We start from the raw sequence: 12,747 nt of genomic DNA on the forward strand, positions 1-12,747 counted from the left end.
CCCTTTTGGGTGAGGGGAGCCTGCATTCCAGCGCCCCGCTGAGGTACCGCGGCCCGGCCCGGCCCGGCCCTGCCCGGCCCTGCCCGGCCCTGCCGGAGGGGATGGTGCCGGAGAGCCACCGCTCTCGATGGTGCCTGAGGCGCTGCGGAGAGCCCGGTGCGTGTCTGAGGAGGTACCGTTATGGCATCTGCATAGCGGCGTTCCAAAGCGGTTCAGAAGCGTTTGGTACCGCTGTAAAATCTTAGCTTCTAGACCTGGGACGTCTATGGGAAGGAGCGGTTGTCATTAAAAAGCAACAGTCTCAGGTATTTGTTGCAGCAGATTAAAAAAATGAAGCAACCCATGCGCTTTAAAGTGTCAAACCCAAAGCTGTCGGTGTAGGGGCAGTACAAAACTTGGGGTTTGTCTCGTTATTTGTTAGCATGTTGCTGATACTGTGTGTCAGCTGCAGGCTCCGCCGAGGCTGTGGCGGCGGGAGACCGCGGGCCATGCAGCGCGCCTTCCCGAGCGCCAGGGCACAGCAGTAGTCTGCGGCCTTGAAGTCCTGCTTCAAGCAGCCATGGAATCCTTGTTCTGTGTGCTTGAGGGTGGTAAGGGAGCTTGGAATGTGTTATATCCCTTGGAGAGGGGCTTTGGACAAGGGCCTGCGGGGACAGGCCAAGGGGAATGGCTTTAACCTGCCCGAGGGGAGACTGAGATGAGCTCTTAGGCAGAAGCTCTTTCCTGTGAGGGTGCTGAGGCACTGGCACAGGGTGCCCAGGGAAGCTGTGGCTGCCCCATCCCTGGCAGTGCTCAAGGCCAGGTTGGATGGGGCTTGGAGCAAGCTGCTCTAGCGGAAGGGGTCCCTGCCCGTGGCAGGGGTTGGAACTGGATGATTGGGTTGGATGGTTCCTTTCCAACACAGACCAGTCAGATTCTATATACTTGAGACTAAAGCACCAAGCTAGAACCGAGGCAGTCTGAGCTCAGACCTATGGGAATAATCACTTCATCTGACTTTTAAAAGACTTTTGTACCTGTGAAATTGTGGTAACAGTTCCACCTTCCGTATGATCTGCTCAGAGAGCGGTGTGGTAGGCTCGGCTGTCTGAGTAATAGTGTTGCCATTGCTTCCAATCTTGTTCAGTCAATTTATGTCAACTGTTTCATTATCAATTCAAACAGTTACAGCAATAAATTAGGCTCTCAGCTTTGATTACAAAATCAAGACTGGATTTCTAAACTCAGTGGCTGCAAAGGGTGATATAAAATATGAGTCTAATATCTCCTGGAAGTTTAAGCTTAAAAGACATTTTAAAAGAAAGCCAAAACTAACTTTGGTTTCTTATGCTTTGGCAACATAAAGCTTCAGGTTCTGTCTTGGTATAATTTAACGCCAGGTTTTGGCGATAGAGTCATCAGATTACTTGCAGCTTTTCCATTTACTTACCTCTTACCTGTATGTCTTACCTCCACTTACCTCTGTCCTGTATGTGCCTGAAAACTAAGGACTGTGTGTTCACATTTTGTCTGAAAAAGTGTGAGTAGAAGTTCTCAGAACTGACATTTGACAATATACAGCATTAGTAGCCCCTATTTTCTGGGGGGGGGGGTGTGTGGGGGGGTGTGTTCTCTGCTTTTTTGCCTCACCTTTTGTAAGTTGAGGCTTGCTCCTATCTTGGATTGACCTACGATGTTTCTAGGACACAGTAGCTGAATGTTTGATGTTTTTACTGTACTGCTTCTCACTATCTGTATACATCTGCTCCACTCCTTTTTTAATAATTGTTGTTTCTTTAGCCATGATGCTTACCAAAGGACTCCATGGATGTTAAGTTGATTATGTGCTATACTAAGCTGACCAGTGCATACCTGCTATTTTCTGGCTGTATCTGCATTTACTCTGTATCTGGATTTACTCTTAGATTGTGAATTGAGGGGAGAGAAGAAATTCTATTTTACATATATTAACAGCTGCTGCAGCAGGTTTCTGATCTATGTCTTACAGGTGGTACCATAATAATGGTACAATACTATGCCATTAGCAGTAGCTAGTTTGGATCTGTTAGAGAAGGGCTGAACAACGCAGTAGTTATTTTGCCTGGAAACAGATGCCTATGTAGAAGTAACAGTAGTTTCTTTCCCCTGGTCATCAGTGTACTGAGACTCTATATGAGGAAATAAATTCAATTTAGTCTGCACAGGAAACCATAATTTTTTTTATTAATTTGTCCCTGATGCAAAGCATTATCTTTTATAAAGCATCTTTAAAAAGTTACTTCTTTTTAACTTGAAATTAGGCTTAATGAAATGCAGTCAGAAACCTCCATCTTCTAAGATACTGTATTTTGCTTACGTATTTTATTAAGATAGAGGGATAACATTATAAATACATCAAATTTAGCACAAATTCTGTTTGTTTGCTTTAGCATTGAAAACTCTCTACAGAAAGGTTTGGATCCTAATAACAAATGCAGTTAAGGCAGGTAGTTTGCACCTTTCATGTGCTTGAGGGCTATGAGTTTTGCATCTTCTTCCAGCTCTGTGTAGTCATTTGTAAGGCAGCGCTTGGTCCCATGAAGCATTCTCTTACAGCCCAACACTTCAGACAAGTCTAGTGGGGTCTAAGCATTCTCCTGTTGCATGTGTGCTGGAAAAGCAACTTTCTTACGTACTGCAGTAGCATCAAACTCTCTTTTTCACTTATTTTAGGATTTGTACTTTGTAACTGTATATTTACAGTTAATCTTGTATTTATGGTTTGCAATAACTATTAAATAAGAGGCAAATTTTGACAGTGTAGCTATTACAATGGTAATGTTACTAAGCTCTGTAGCATCTTTATTTAAGGATTTAACTCACAAGCATTTTAATGGCTCCACAGCACCTAATGTAGGTGAACATTATCATTCCTCATTTACCTGTGAGCAAACAGAATTGTGAATAGCTTTAAAGTAAATAAAACAGCCCCAAAGTCTCATGAGGAATTTCTACAGTGTCAGTGGAGGACAGAGCTTCTGCTTTGTAATCAGGGCAAACAATGACCACCATTAAAGCACAGTCAAATTCTCACTGCATAATTCACAGAGGCAATTTAATAACCTCCAACGTGTCTGTTGGAGGTTATTGCACCAGGTTAAAGTCACCTGGTGCCATGGCTAGCAACAGTTCATAACAGGGCACTGCATTGAGGGTGCTCAGAAGTGCTGGCATGATTTGTCCCACTCCCTGAGCTGTGGCTGTGGAAACAAGTTCAGAGTGCAGCCTTAGGTGGGTGTTGAGCCATTCATTGCAGCTGATGGACATCTTGCTATAAAATGCTAAATCCTGTGTATGTGGTTGGTAGCAGATTTTTGCTCCATGAATTAAACTGTTAAAGCAGATGAACAGTGACTACTTCACCATGTTCTCTGGTATGATGGACAGTATAATGGCAAGACTACTGTATATATACTGTCCTCCTTAGCAGACTTAGCCACTGACTGCAAGATGCCCTGTGCTATGTATTGCTAATAGCTTAAAATCACTTGCTTTGGCAAACAGAGAAACTGAAACACAGTCAAGTGTGATGGAAGGCTGACAGCATTAAGGTCAGGTCTTGCTGTGCACATAGAGAAGTATTGATTTGTTGCAGTAGCTTACACTGGGAGTAAATATTGCTTAACACGCAACCGGCAAATAAAACTGATCTTTGATAAATACAAACAGATAGAAGAAGTAAAAAAGAGAAAACTGAAAGATTATCTGATCTTTGATACATACAAACAGAAAGGAGTGAAAAAGAGTTCATACATTATACTGTCTTTAAATTTTACCCAGTTATTATAGTAATACAATTTTGCAGTGAAATAGTTAACATTATAGCATGTTTGAGAAGAGCTAGCTAATATAGTGAACCCTCAGCAATCAGTATTTTAATCCTCTTATTAAAAACCTAGACACTTTTATTTACTAATAAAAGATGCTCTCCAGAGCGCGGAAAGCAGACTTTAAAAAACACTTTATTTTCTGTCTGTCTACCCCGTCGGTGCAGTTCCTTTGGTAACCTGAGTCTTTCTTTTAAAGCAAGAACTTCTAACTCTTTTAAAGCAATTAGCTCTTTTAGCCATACCAGTTTTCCTGATTAAAAGATATGGAACCCAATGCCCCCCTGGTGTCAATTCCCTTCTGTATAATGGCGTTAAAGATAATTTGGCCATTTATATTTAATCTGATTTCATAGACAGGCAGCTTGAATTGGGTGGCTGTGAAGAGAGTGCTATTTCATCGGATCACTTGGCTAAGTATTGGTCTGATCTCACTGAGAACAGCTGCTAGCTCTTGCCTTTCAGTGCCACCAGATAGTAGATAGGAAACACGCTTCATTAGATCAGTAATCACCAAAGCCAATGATAAAGCTCATTCAGAGCTGAGGATGTGTATGAACTTTCAGAACTGCAAAAGCTTTTAATCTCAAATTATTCTGAAATTGTCCTGCGGTATTTTCTACTGGTAGAATCCATTTCTTTCACTGTTAAAATGCTGATGTCTGCTTATTGCTAATTTGCCTTGGTGAAAACATTCTTATCCCAAGCTCTTTATTCTGCGTCTATGGTAATACCTTGTGGTTTTGATGCTCAGGGCACTGTTGGTTTGCATTGAATCAAATCTGCATTTCTAAATGTTACAATCTAAAGAAGTTGGCTCTTGCAGCAGTCTGTGGTTCAGCACTTCCCAGGAGGTTTTGAGTACATATCCAACACCTCATAGGACAGTTTTTAGTTTGTATACAATAGATTTACTTTCAGTATTATTTTAAAATGTTTGTTCTGTGTTCTTATATGTGAAGGCAAATTGAATTGCTGTTTACCCAATGCTGTTGGTCAGGATCATTAGAAGCTGTAGGAAAAAGGACAAGGTGTTTTTATTAGAGACGCTAACTTACTGAGGGGATCATGGCCATTGGCAGAGCTGTACATAGGAATACGTACGTAGGAAGAGTTTCACTCTCTCCTGGCGTGCACAAACTGCAAGTGAGCAGTCCAAAGAAACTGACTCCAGCACACCTTTCCTCTCTGTTTCCATTCTTTGCCGCTCAGCCTTCTTTCTTCTCTTACTTATAAGAGCTTATCCTTCTGCAGATGTTCGATAACTATTCATTGTGTCTGTCTGCATCTCTTACACGTTCTTTTTTTTCTTTTATTTTTAAGATTTCCCCGGCAACCTGGAATCACTGAAGTTGAAATACACTGTGCCCTCTAGCGGTACCTTTTACCTTTGCTTTAGGCTGCAGTCACAGCCTTTTCTCTTTCCCGCTCTGCTTGCTTGAGCCTCAGGAGTCAGATTAGTGTCTGTCTAAACTACTTTAATCCTCCGGATTTATTTATTTTTCAATATATTTATTTAACGTGAGAAGGAATGCTTGCATTCACTGGTATACCTGGGAGTTTGGCACTTCTGGTAGTGAGCTCACATCACTGATAGTCGGGGCTCTTTGTAACCACAGTGTAGATAAGCATTTAGCGTGGAGCCCCCGCGGCATGTTGTGGGGATGCTCTGGACGCTTTGAGCCGCCTTCCAGCTGTGTTTAACATCAGCAGCTGCGTGCAGGTTAGATCCAAGCAATGACAAGGACGTGCTTTTATCTGTGGGGAGAGCAGCTGCAGAAACCTTGTCTTTGATAATCCATTTTGCTAGTTATTAGGTTTGCGCTGTGTGCATGTAATACGACTGCGCTGCCGAGGGCATTGGGTGACGCAAAGCTGCTCTGAAACGTGAAGGTGCCGAGCAGGAGAGTCCTGAAGTGAACAAGGGAGTGTGAACTGAGGCAATAGAGAGCTGATTTCTTCTAGTACTGGCTCCTCGGGGTTTATGGTTTAAAAGCTCTGTATGCCTCTTAAGAAAGCATCTGAAAAAGGGGGGAGAATGGAGAATGGCATCACTGCTTTTGGGTGACACCTGCATGTGATTTTAACACCTTCATTCCTGGCACACTCAAGTCAAGCCTTTGCAAAGATTTCCTGATCCTGCGTCCTTCCTCATTGGACAGGTACAGCCAAAACCAGTTCAATGCAGGCTTTGGGATTTTTTTCAGCACTCTCAAGGAGTATACGTGCCCTAAATGCCTACAATACAGAGGAATCCAACTACTTCTAATGGGATGTATTTGCATAGAGGAAGAACTCCTCATTTAAGATGGGTAATAAGCAAACAATATTTACTGATGAACAGCTAGATGCCTACCAGGTAAGATATCTCAGTTTGCGTTAGGGGCAGGGAAGGAGCAATCTTCATATATTCATGGCTTTGGGTCTTGTTTGTTTGGTTTTGGGGGTGTTTTTTCCAAAAAATAAATAAAAACTTCATTTGTAGCCTGTGTGCCTGTATTCTACTGTTCCTTCCAGCAACTGGAATAGTAGTCTAAGGCAGAGTTGTTGAATATACTTAGTTTAATTCCCTTCTCTGTATACAGAGAAAGGAGTCAAATCCTCAATGTCTGGACTAGGAAGCATGATAAAAAAGACTGATCAGCTTGGAAATGGCAGTTTTTAGTAGAATCTTTCTACTGAGCGTTTTGTAGAGAAGAAAATGTAGCAATAACCTCTTTTTCTCTCCTTGATGCCTTTGCTGACAGCAGGGGGGAGGGGAGGAAGGTGTTGTCTAAATTAACTTCTCCAAAGGATAAGTCCTAGAAACATGCTTAATGTAATTCCAAAATAGGTATCCTTATGCTTGCATCCATTCCTGGGTGACAGTTTCTTACCTTATAAAAAAAAGTATTTGTTTTATGTCCAGGCGTGTCATTTTGGTGGTACTTTATTTACTTCAAGTCACATCAACTGGATTTCTCATAGGGTAAAAAAAGTAACAATTTCCAGTTTTCAGTCAGATTTTGGCACACCACAGATCTGACTGTGATGGGTTGCAGGAAGCTTGCTGCACAGTGGGCGTCTTGAATAAGTTTCTTAAAATACGGTGAGGCAATCTATGGAATGAAGTGTGCTGAAGGAGGAGGCAGCTTGACAGGGCTGGCTGCACTGCTCTGTTCTCTTATGTGAAGCAATAAACATAGAACTAACAGTTCGGGAAATCAAGGTTTAGTTTAACTTCTGATAATGAAGGGACAGATCTAGTGCATACAGAAGGAAGTAACTTTCTTTTTACCTTCAGGATCTGTGGCTCAAGACCTTGAAGTAGAAACTGACTTTAAATACCAGTTTTCTTTGGAGTTACTGCTAACATGGACTTCTCACCGGTGTAGATATTTAGTCACAGAGAGTCAGGCTAGGGTTATTTACTAAAATGCTTTAAAATGTCTGAAAATAAGGCATAAATTAAATGCTTTTATGAAATGCCCATCCTTTTTCTTGCAAATTTTCTTCTAGGAAATGCAAAAATGGAGCTTCTTTAATTTCCACTTGGTCGCACATGTCACCCTCACCAGCAGTCTGACACTAATATATTATGTTAACAGTCTTAGACTTGGTAGTCTAAGATCCAAAAAGGCTTTTTGTTTTTTTACATCCCTGCTAGACAGGCAAGAGAGAAATCAAAGATCTGTAAAATACCAGTGTCTGTCTTCCTACTAACAATGAAACTGAACACAGAACAGAGCACAACTGCAGTGAGACAAAACAAAATCCAAATGTAATTAATGTTATCTTCTTGACATAAACTGGCAAGTGCAAAAGCTGAAATGTCATCCCTAATTCACTACTCTTCATGTAGAAATTGCCTTTCCCTAATGGCTTTTGCAGCCCCTGCCTTTCATATGCTGGGTAATTGATCTCGAAGCCTGGCAGCAGTTAGGTCCGGTGGATTGAGTTAGCCTGTGGGATTTCTCTGTGGGATTTCTCTGTTACAGGCAGACTTGTAGTTCATTACTATAGTGCTAAGTAATTTTTGAATAGTAATATCACTTGTTATATATGGTAAGTACAAAAAGATAAGAAGTTTGAGGACAAAAACCTCTAGAATTTGTTAGGAAGGAATATTAGCCTCGTGCTGTGAACAGTCAGATCAAGACCTCAGTTGGAGGGTGGTTAGCCTCTAATCCATTAGTTCCTGCATACCTCCTCATACAATCTCTTAATGCAGGGATCCTGGGCTCACTGCTGTAGCCATTGACATGCAGAGCTCTCCCCTCTCCTGGTTTCTGGGGCACTGTGTGGTTGCTGTAGTACAAATGCAGCTGTTTGACTTGGAGCCTGCTGTCTTAGGTGGCTTTTTCTCATTTGTGGAATTACTTCAGACTAGAAAAAGAGAGAATGAGGTAATGGTTCCATAATGTTTAAAATGCAGGTTTTTAACTTCTTGACCCAGCAGTTGAGTTGCCAGGTCCTCTGAACCAAGCACTATGTGCCAGCATCTGAGAACCAGGCATTCGTATGTCTGTAAGTTAGTGCCGTTCTCTTCACAATAATATTCAGGGCTACAGAATCCATAGTATCAGGATGGCAGAAGCAAAACAGTCGACTCCATCTGTTTTTGTAATATAGTTGTTTGGGTTTTCTTGACTTCCCCCCAGTTTCTGTTAGAAGCCTCTTCAAAATTTCACTCACCTCATGGTTAGACTTAACATTTCTTTATCAGAATGTATTTCTGGCCGTTGTATTATCTGGTTGTAACTTCTACCATTTCTGTCTTCAACAAAAATTGCTCTGAGCTTATAGCACCTAAATACTACTTTAGTAATGATGTGTTTATTATTTTATTTTTTTAATGCATGATGTTTTAAGCTCTTGATCCATAGGAGATGCTGCGATGGAGAACTGAGACATTTGTGCACTTAAAGTATGGTAAAACCATATGAAGGCATTAATTTTCAGGAGTAAAGATTAAGCTGCAGACAAACCACCTGCTTGAAGAGCTAGCTTGCATAAATCTCAAATCATTAATATAATATTAAATAAATAGATAACCTGATTTGATTTGTCTTAAACTTCTTGAGATGCCTATGCATAAACTGGTTTTGCATGTAAACTATCATATAGAAGAGGCACTCCTTAGCAGAACCTTTACATTTAAATTAAGTAATTGTAAAGCTGGTTACCCACAAAATTACCTCAATTTCTTTAGTAAACAAGTGTTTTTAGTACTCTTCATTATGACTTGTGATTGGTGGCCAGTTGAAACTGTAAAAGAGATGTGCAGTAGGAATTGATAATACTAAACCTCTCAGCTTCTTTTATATGAAATAGAGGCAAATTAAAGACTAGAAAGCTGCAGATCTCTGAACACCTTGGCATGTCACCTGTTATTAAGATCATATTATCTGTTACTAAGATAGTGTTCTAGTTGGCAGCTCTTTTGTTTTCATAAGTTTAGTTAAGTGTTTGGAAATCAGGCTTTTGTAAGTTTTGGTTTCCTCATTGAGTTTCACTTTATTTTAAAAGTTACCCTCGAAAGGAAATGAATTCTCCTGGGGACTTGTGACTTTTATGCCTTTAGAGTACGTGACTATTTGTTGGTGTGGTTTGGTTTGGCTTTGTGGGTCAGAGTTTTACTTGTTTGTTTGTTTGGGTTTTTTTTTACACAAAATGCAAAATCTAACCAAGGTCTGTCTGGGGAAGAGGTTAAGTTTTAATCAGAAAAAAACATGTATTTCATTGCAATCAAAGAACATCTTAAAATTAAGCTTTTAAAAGAAATTATCTTTAGACAGTGTTCAGGGTTTTGGAGGTCAAGTCTCATAACAAGTAAAGAAAATGAACAGGCGTTTTAGGGTGCTTTGAGTGATGCTCTTTAAAGATACTTGAGGCAATACAGTGGCAGCAGAGCTGTACGCTGGCCTCGGTGCACTGCATTTCTCACTGAGAAGCAATTCCATTGAGTAGGAAATGCACAGAAGCTGTGCTTGGGCTATGGACAAACCCCTCCATTGCTTGATTAAACTCATTGATCAAGTGTAACCTTTTCTGGGGTTACTCAAATAAGCGGTCTGCATTTTACATAAATTTGGTTGTAATTTTTTTCCTAATAGGCAGAACCTAGAGAATGTAGAGCATAAATATTTTATATCAGATATTACTGGGCTTATTGCAAGCTGTTTCTTTTTGTATTTGGTCATTTGTGGGATTAAGCCCTCTATGTTATTTAATGCGCCCTCAAAACAAGCGATGTTTACCCTGGCTGTCTTCTAGACAGTATTGCAATAAAGGATTTTATATGAAATAATGACTTGCTTTTTTTATACAAGGATTTGTCTATGGCAGAGCTAACTGTTTTCCTTGTACTAAAATTCTAGTCAAAGTGGGATTCAACTGCATTTCATGAGAATTATGCGATACCAGATAAAACAAATTAGGTTATGATCTGCCAAGAAATGCCCCTTATAAAGTGAAACTAGGTCATCAAGTTATCTTTTGATTTTAAAAAGCTGTGCTTGACTAAATCAGGGTCTTTGGTGAAAATGAACCCTTCACAAGAATAGAGAAAGTGTATTCATCACAGGTTCCCCAGGATCACCTGTAAAACATACTTTTCAGTTTGATAGAGTATTACTGTTGATGTGCAAATTTAATTGGCATAATAATGGAACAAGGGTTTTTTGCAATTATTCTTTAGTCAGCTTTTGGTTTCATGTTACCATCTGATGTGTATATATAGAGCAAAATCACATTTGTTGACAATTTGCTTCTTTGTCCAACTCTTTCCTTCCATGTGGTGGTATAAATATATAAACTGGTTCCTTACAGCTGCAGATTTTGTCTCTTAAGACTCAGTGGGTGTGTTAGCTGTTCTGGCTGTAGTTGTAAAATGTATATGATTACAACTAAAGATGGGCTGGATGTTACCATTTCCATTGACATTCTTTTTTAAGATAGCATTATTTTTTAAGATAGAAGTCCATACACCAGTACTATTACTGAATACTAACTATTAGGATTTTTTTAGTGTTCAAATCTGGGTTCACTAAAGAACTTGCACAGCTATGAGATTCAAAGGCTGGTGTTAGTCTCACTGATACCCAGTGACTCTTTATATATATTTATATCTTCACAGTGATCACAGAAGCAAAGACTTTTTAGCAGGGCCTGTTGCAATAGGATATGGGGTGATGCTTTTTACTAAAAGAGGAGAGATTCAGGGTGGACATGGGGAGAAAATTCTTTACAATGAGACCAATAAATATTGGCACATGTTGCCCAGACAGGTAGTGGATGCACCATCCCTGGCCAACTTCAGGGCCAGCCTGGATGTAGTTCTGGGCAACCTGATGTAGTTGAAGATGTCCCTGCTCATTGCAAGGAGGGATTAGACTAGAAGACCCTTCCAACCCAAACTATTCCATGATTCTATGTATTTAAGATATTAACATTTAAAATGCTGCAATCTTCGGTACTTCTTATTTCTTAAAAGCTGCTCAGTCAGGTAGCTATATGGATGTAATCTGTCTTGCCTTGAGGATATTCCCGTTAGTCATTGGTTTACTTTATCTGTGGATTGCTGGCTTTTGTTTGAGACTGTTTTTCTAATTCAGAGTTATTTTTGTGCTGCTAAGAGTGTTTTATATTATTTCCTTATTTATAAAGCTTTCCAATGGAGCCGTTGCAGGACCAGAATAAACCTGCCTTTATGAAACATTATGTATAAAAGGGAGAACAGAGAAGTGTTGTCTTAGAGAAGAAATATGCATCTAATGGGTTTAAGAAATAGTATTTCACAGGAGCTTTGCATACTTAAGCATTGCTAGTCTTTCCTTCTACTGTTACTTTTTCCTGTTTTTCTTGTTTTCTGCAGAGAAGTGTTGTGCTTATCTATGTGAAATTAGTTTTATTGAAAACTGTGCTTTATGCACACCAATACTTGCTTCCAGAAGTGCTAAGTGATAATCTTTGATTCTGCTGCCATTCACAGACTGCATGCTTATGCTGTGATCTGGAACTGGCAATCTATCCAACAGCACAAATGAATGTGTTCTGATTCTGGAGTCATACCTCCTGTTACTCTGTATATGCACACTGTACATGAAGTTAAGTATCAGCATTCTCAGAGCAGTTATCTCTAATTCTTTGTTGTTGTTTAAATCGCCGTAGAACTAAACATAAAGCAGAACCGAGCTAGGAGTCTGCCATCAAGTCTTGCAGACTAGTGGAAAAGGTAGTGGACCACCATTTCACTCTGTTCCTGTTTTGTCCAAAACCTGCGTTCATCTGACATAGGAAATCAAAGAATAAAACTCTAACAGCATGTACATTCTGTTCTTTTATAAAGTAAATTCGAAGAGCAGAGACCATTAACCCTACTTTACAAGTAATGTTGAGTGACTTGCAGAAAGTCACATTGCGAGCCAAGGCAAAGCCACCCATGGCATGTGAATACACCAGCCGTCTGTCTCTTTCTCTGATAAGTATTTTAAGAGGCAGTTAAGCACCTAAATGCCAAATTTGAGAGCCAAGTCCCATTATATAAGCCAATGAGCTCACTGAAATCAATGGGAATTTTTCTGTTTGATTTGTTTTATTCACTTTGCTAAATATAAGGAAGTTAAGTGGGTAATTGCAGATGGGTTTAAGTGGTATCTTACTTCCAAAAAACCAGCAGTGATCCTTTGTCACACTTGTAATTAGCTTGATTATTAAGGGTACAAGGCAGACTGAGTGGGGATGGTTGACCTTAGAAAAGAGCACGTATTTTCTCAGGGGCCGCAGGAGATGATCTTTCAAGGTGAAGCTCTATTCTCGATAACCTAAAACCTACAAGGAGCATCCTGGTAGCATAAGTTTTTCAGGCCATTGTATAGCATTAGAAATAAAAAGCAGTGATTGTCCAGATAAATTCTTGCCA

At 40.0% G+C, this 12,747-nt stretch overlaps 1 protein-coding gene across 7 annotated transcripts in view; it reads left to right on the forward strand.

The window, feature by feature from the left end:
* Positions 1–91: 91 nt before the first annotated feature.
* CIB2 (calcium and integrin binding family member 2) overlaps positions 92–12,747 on the forward strand; it is a 45,438-nt gene continuing 32,782 nt past the window's right edge. For 3 of the 7 annotated variants that reach the window (XM_062625707.1, XM_062625714.1, XM_062625723.1), the window contains exon 1: positions 92–305. Coding sequence is in view for 3 of the 7 variants with exons in the window: in XM_062625697.1 (XP_062481681.1) it covers positions 6,154–6,204 (51 nt within the window). In the remaining 4 variants the exon portion in view is untranslated. Of the gene's footprint in view, positions 306–5,256; positions 6,205–12,747 lie in introns of those variants that run through there. The other 4 variants (XM_062625680.1, XM_062625688.1, XM_062625697.1 and 1 more) reach the window with 4 other exon arrangements.

The sequence above is a fragment of the Pezoporus occidentalis genome, unplaced genomic scaffold (assembly GCF_034315485.1).
Source record: "Pezoporus occidentalis ecotype Australia unplaced genomic scaffold, CSIRO_AGI_Poc_V1 ctg11, whole genome shotgun sequence".
Lineage (NCBI taxonomy): Eukaryota > Metazoa > Chordata > Aves > Psittaciformes > Psittacidae > Pezoporus > Pezoporus occidentalis.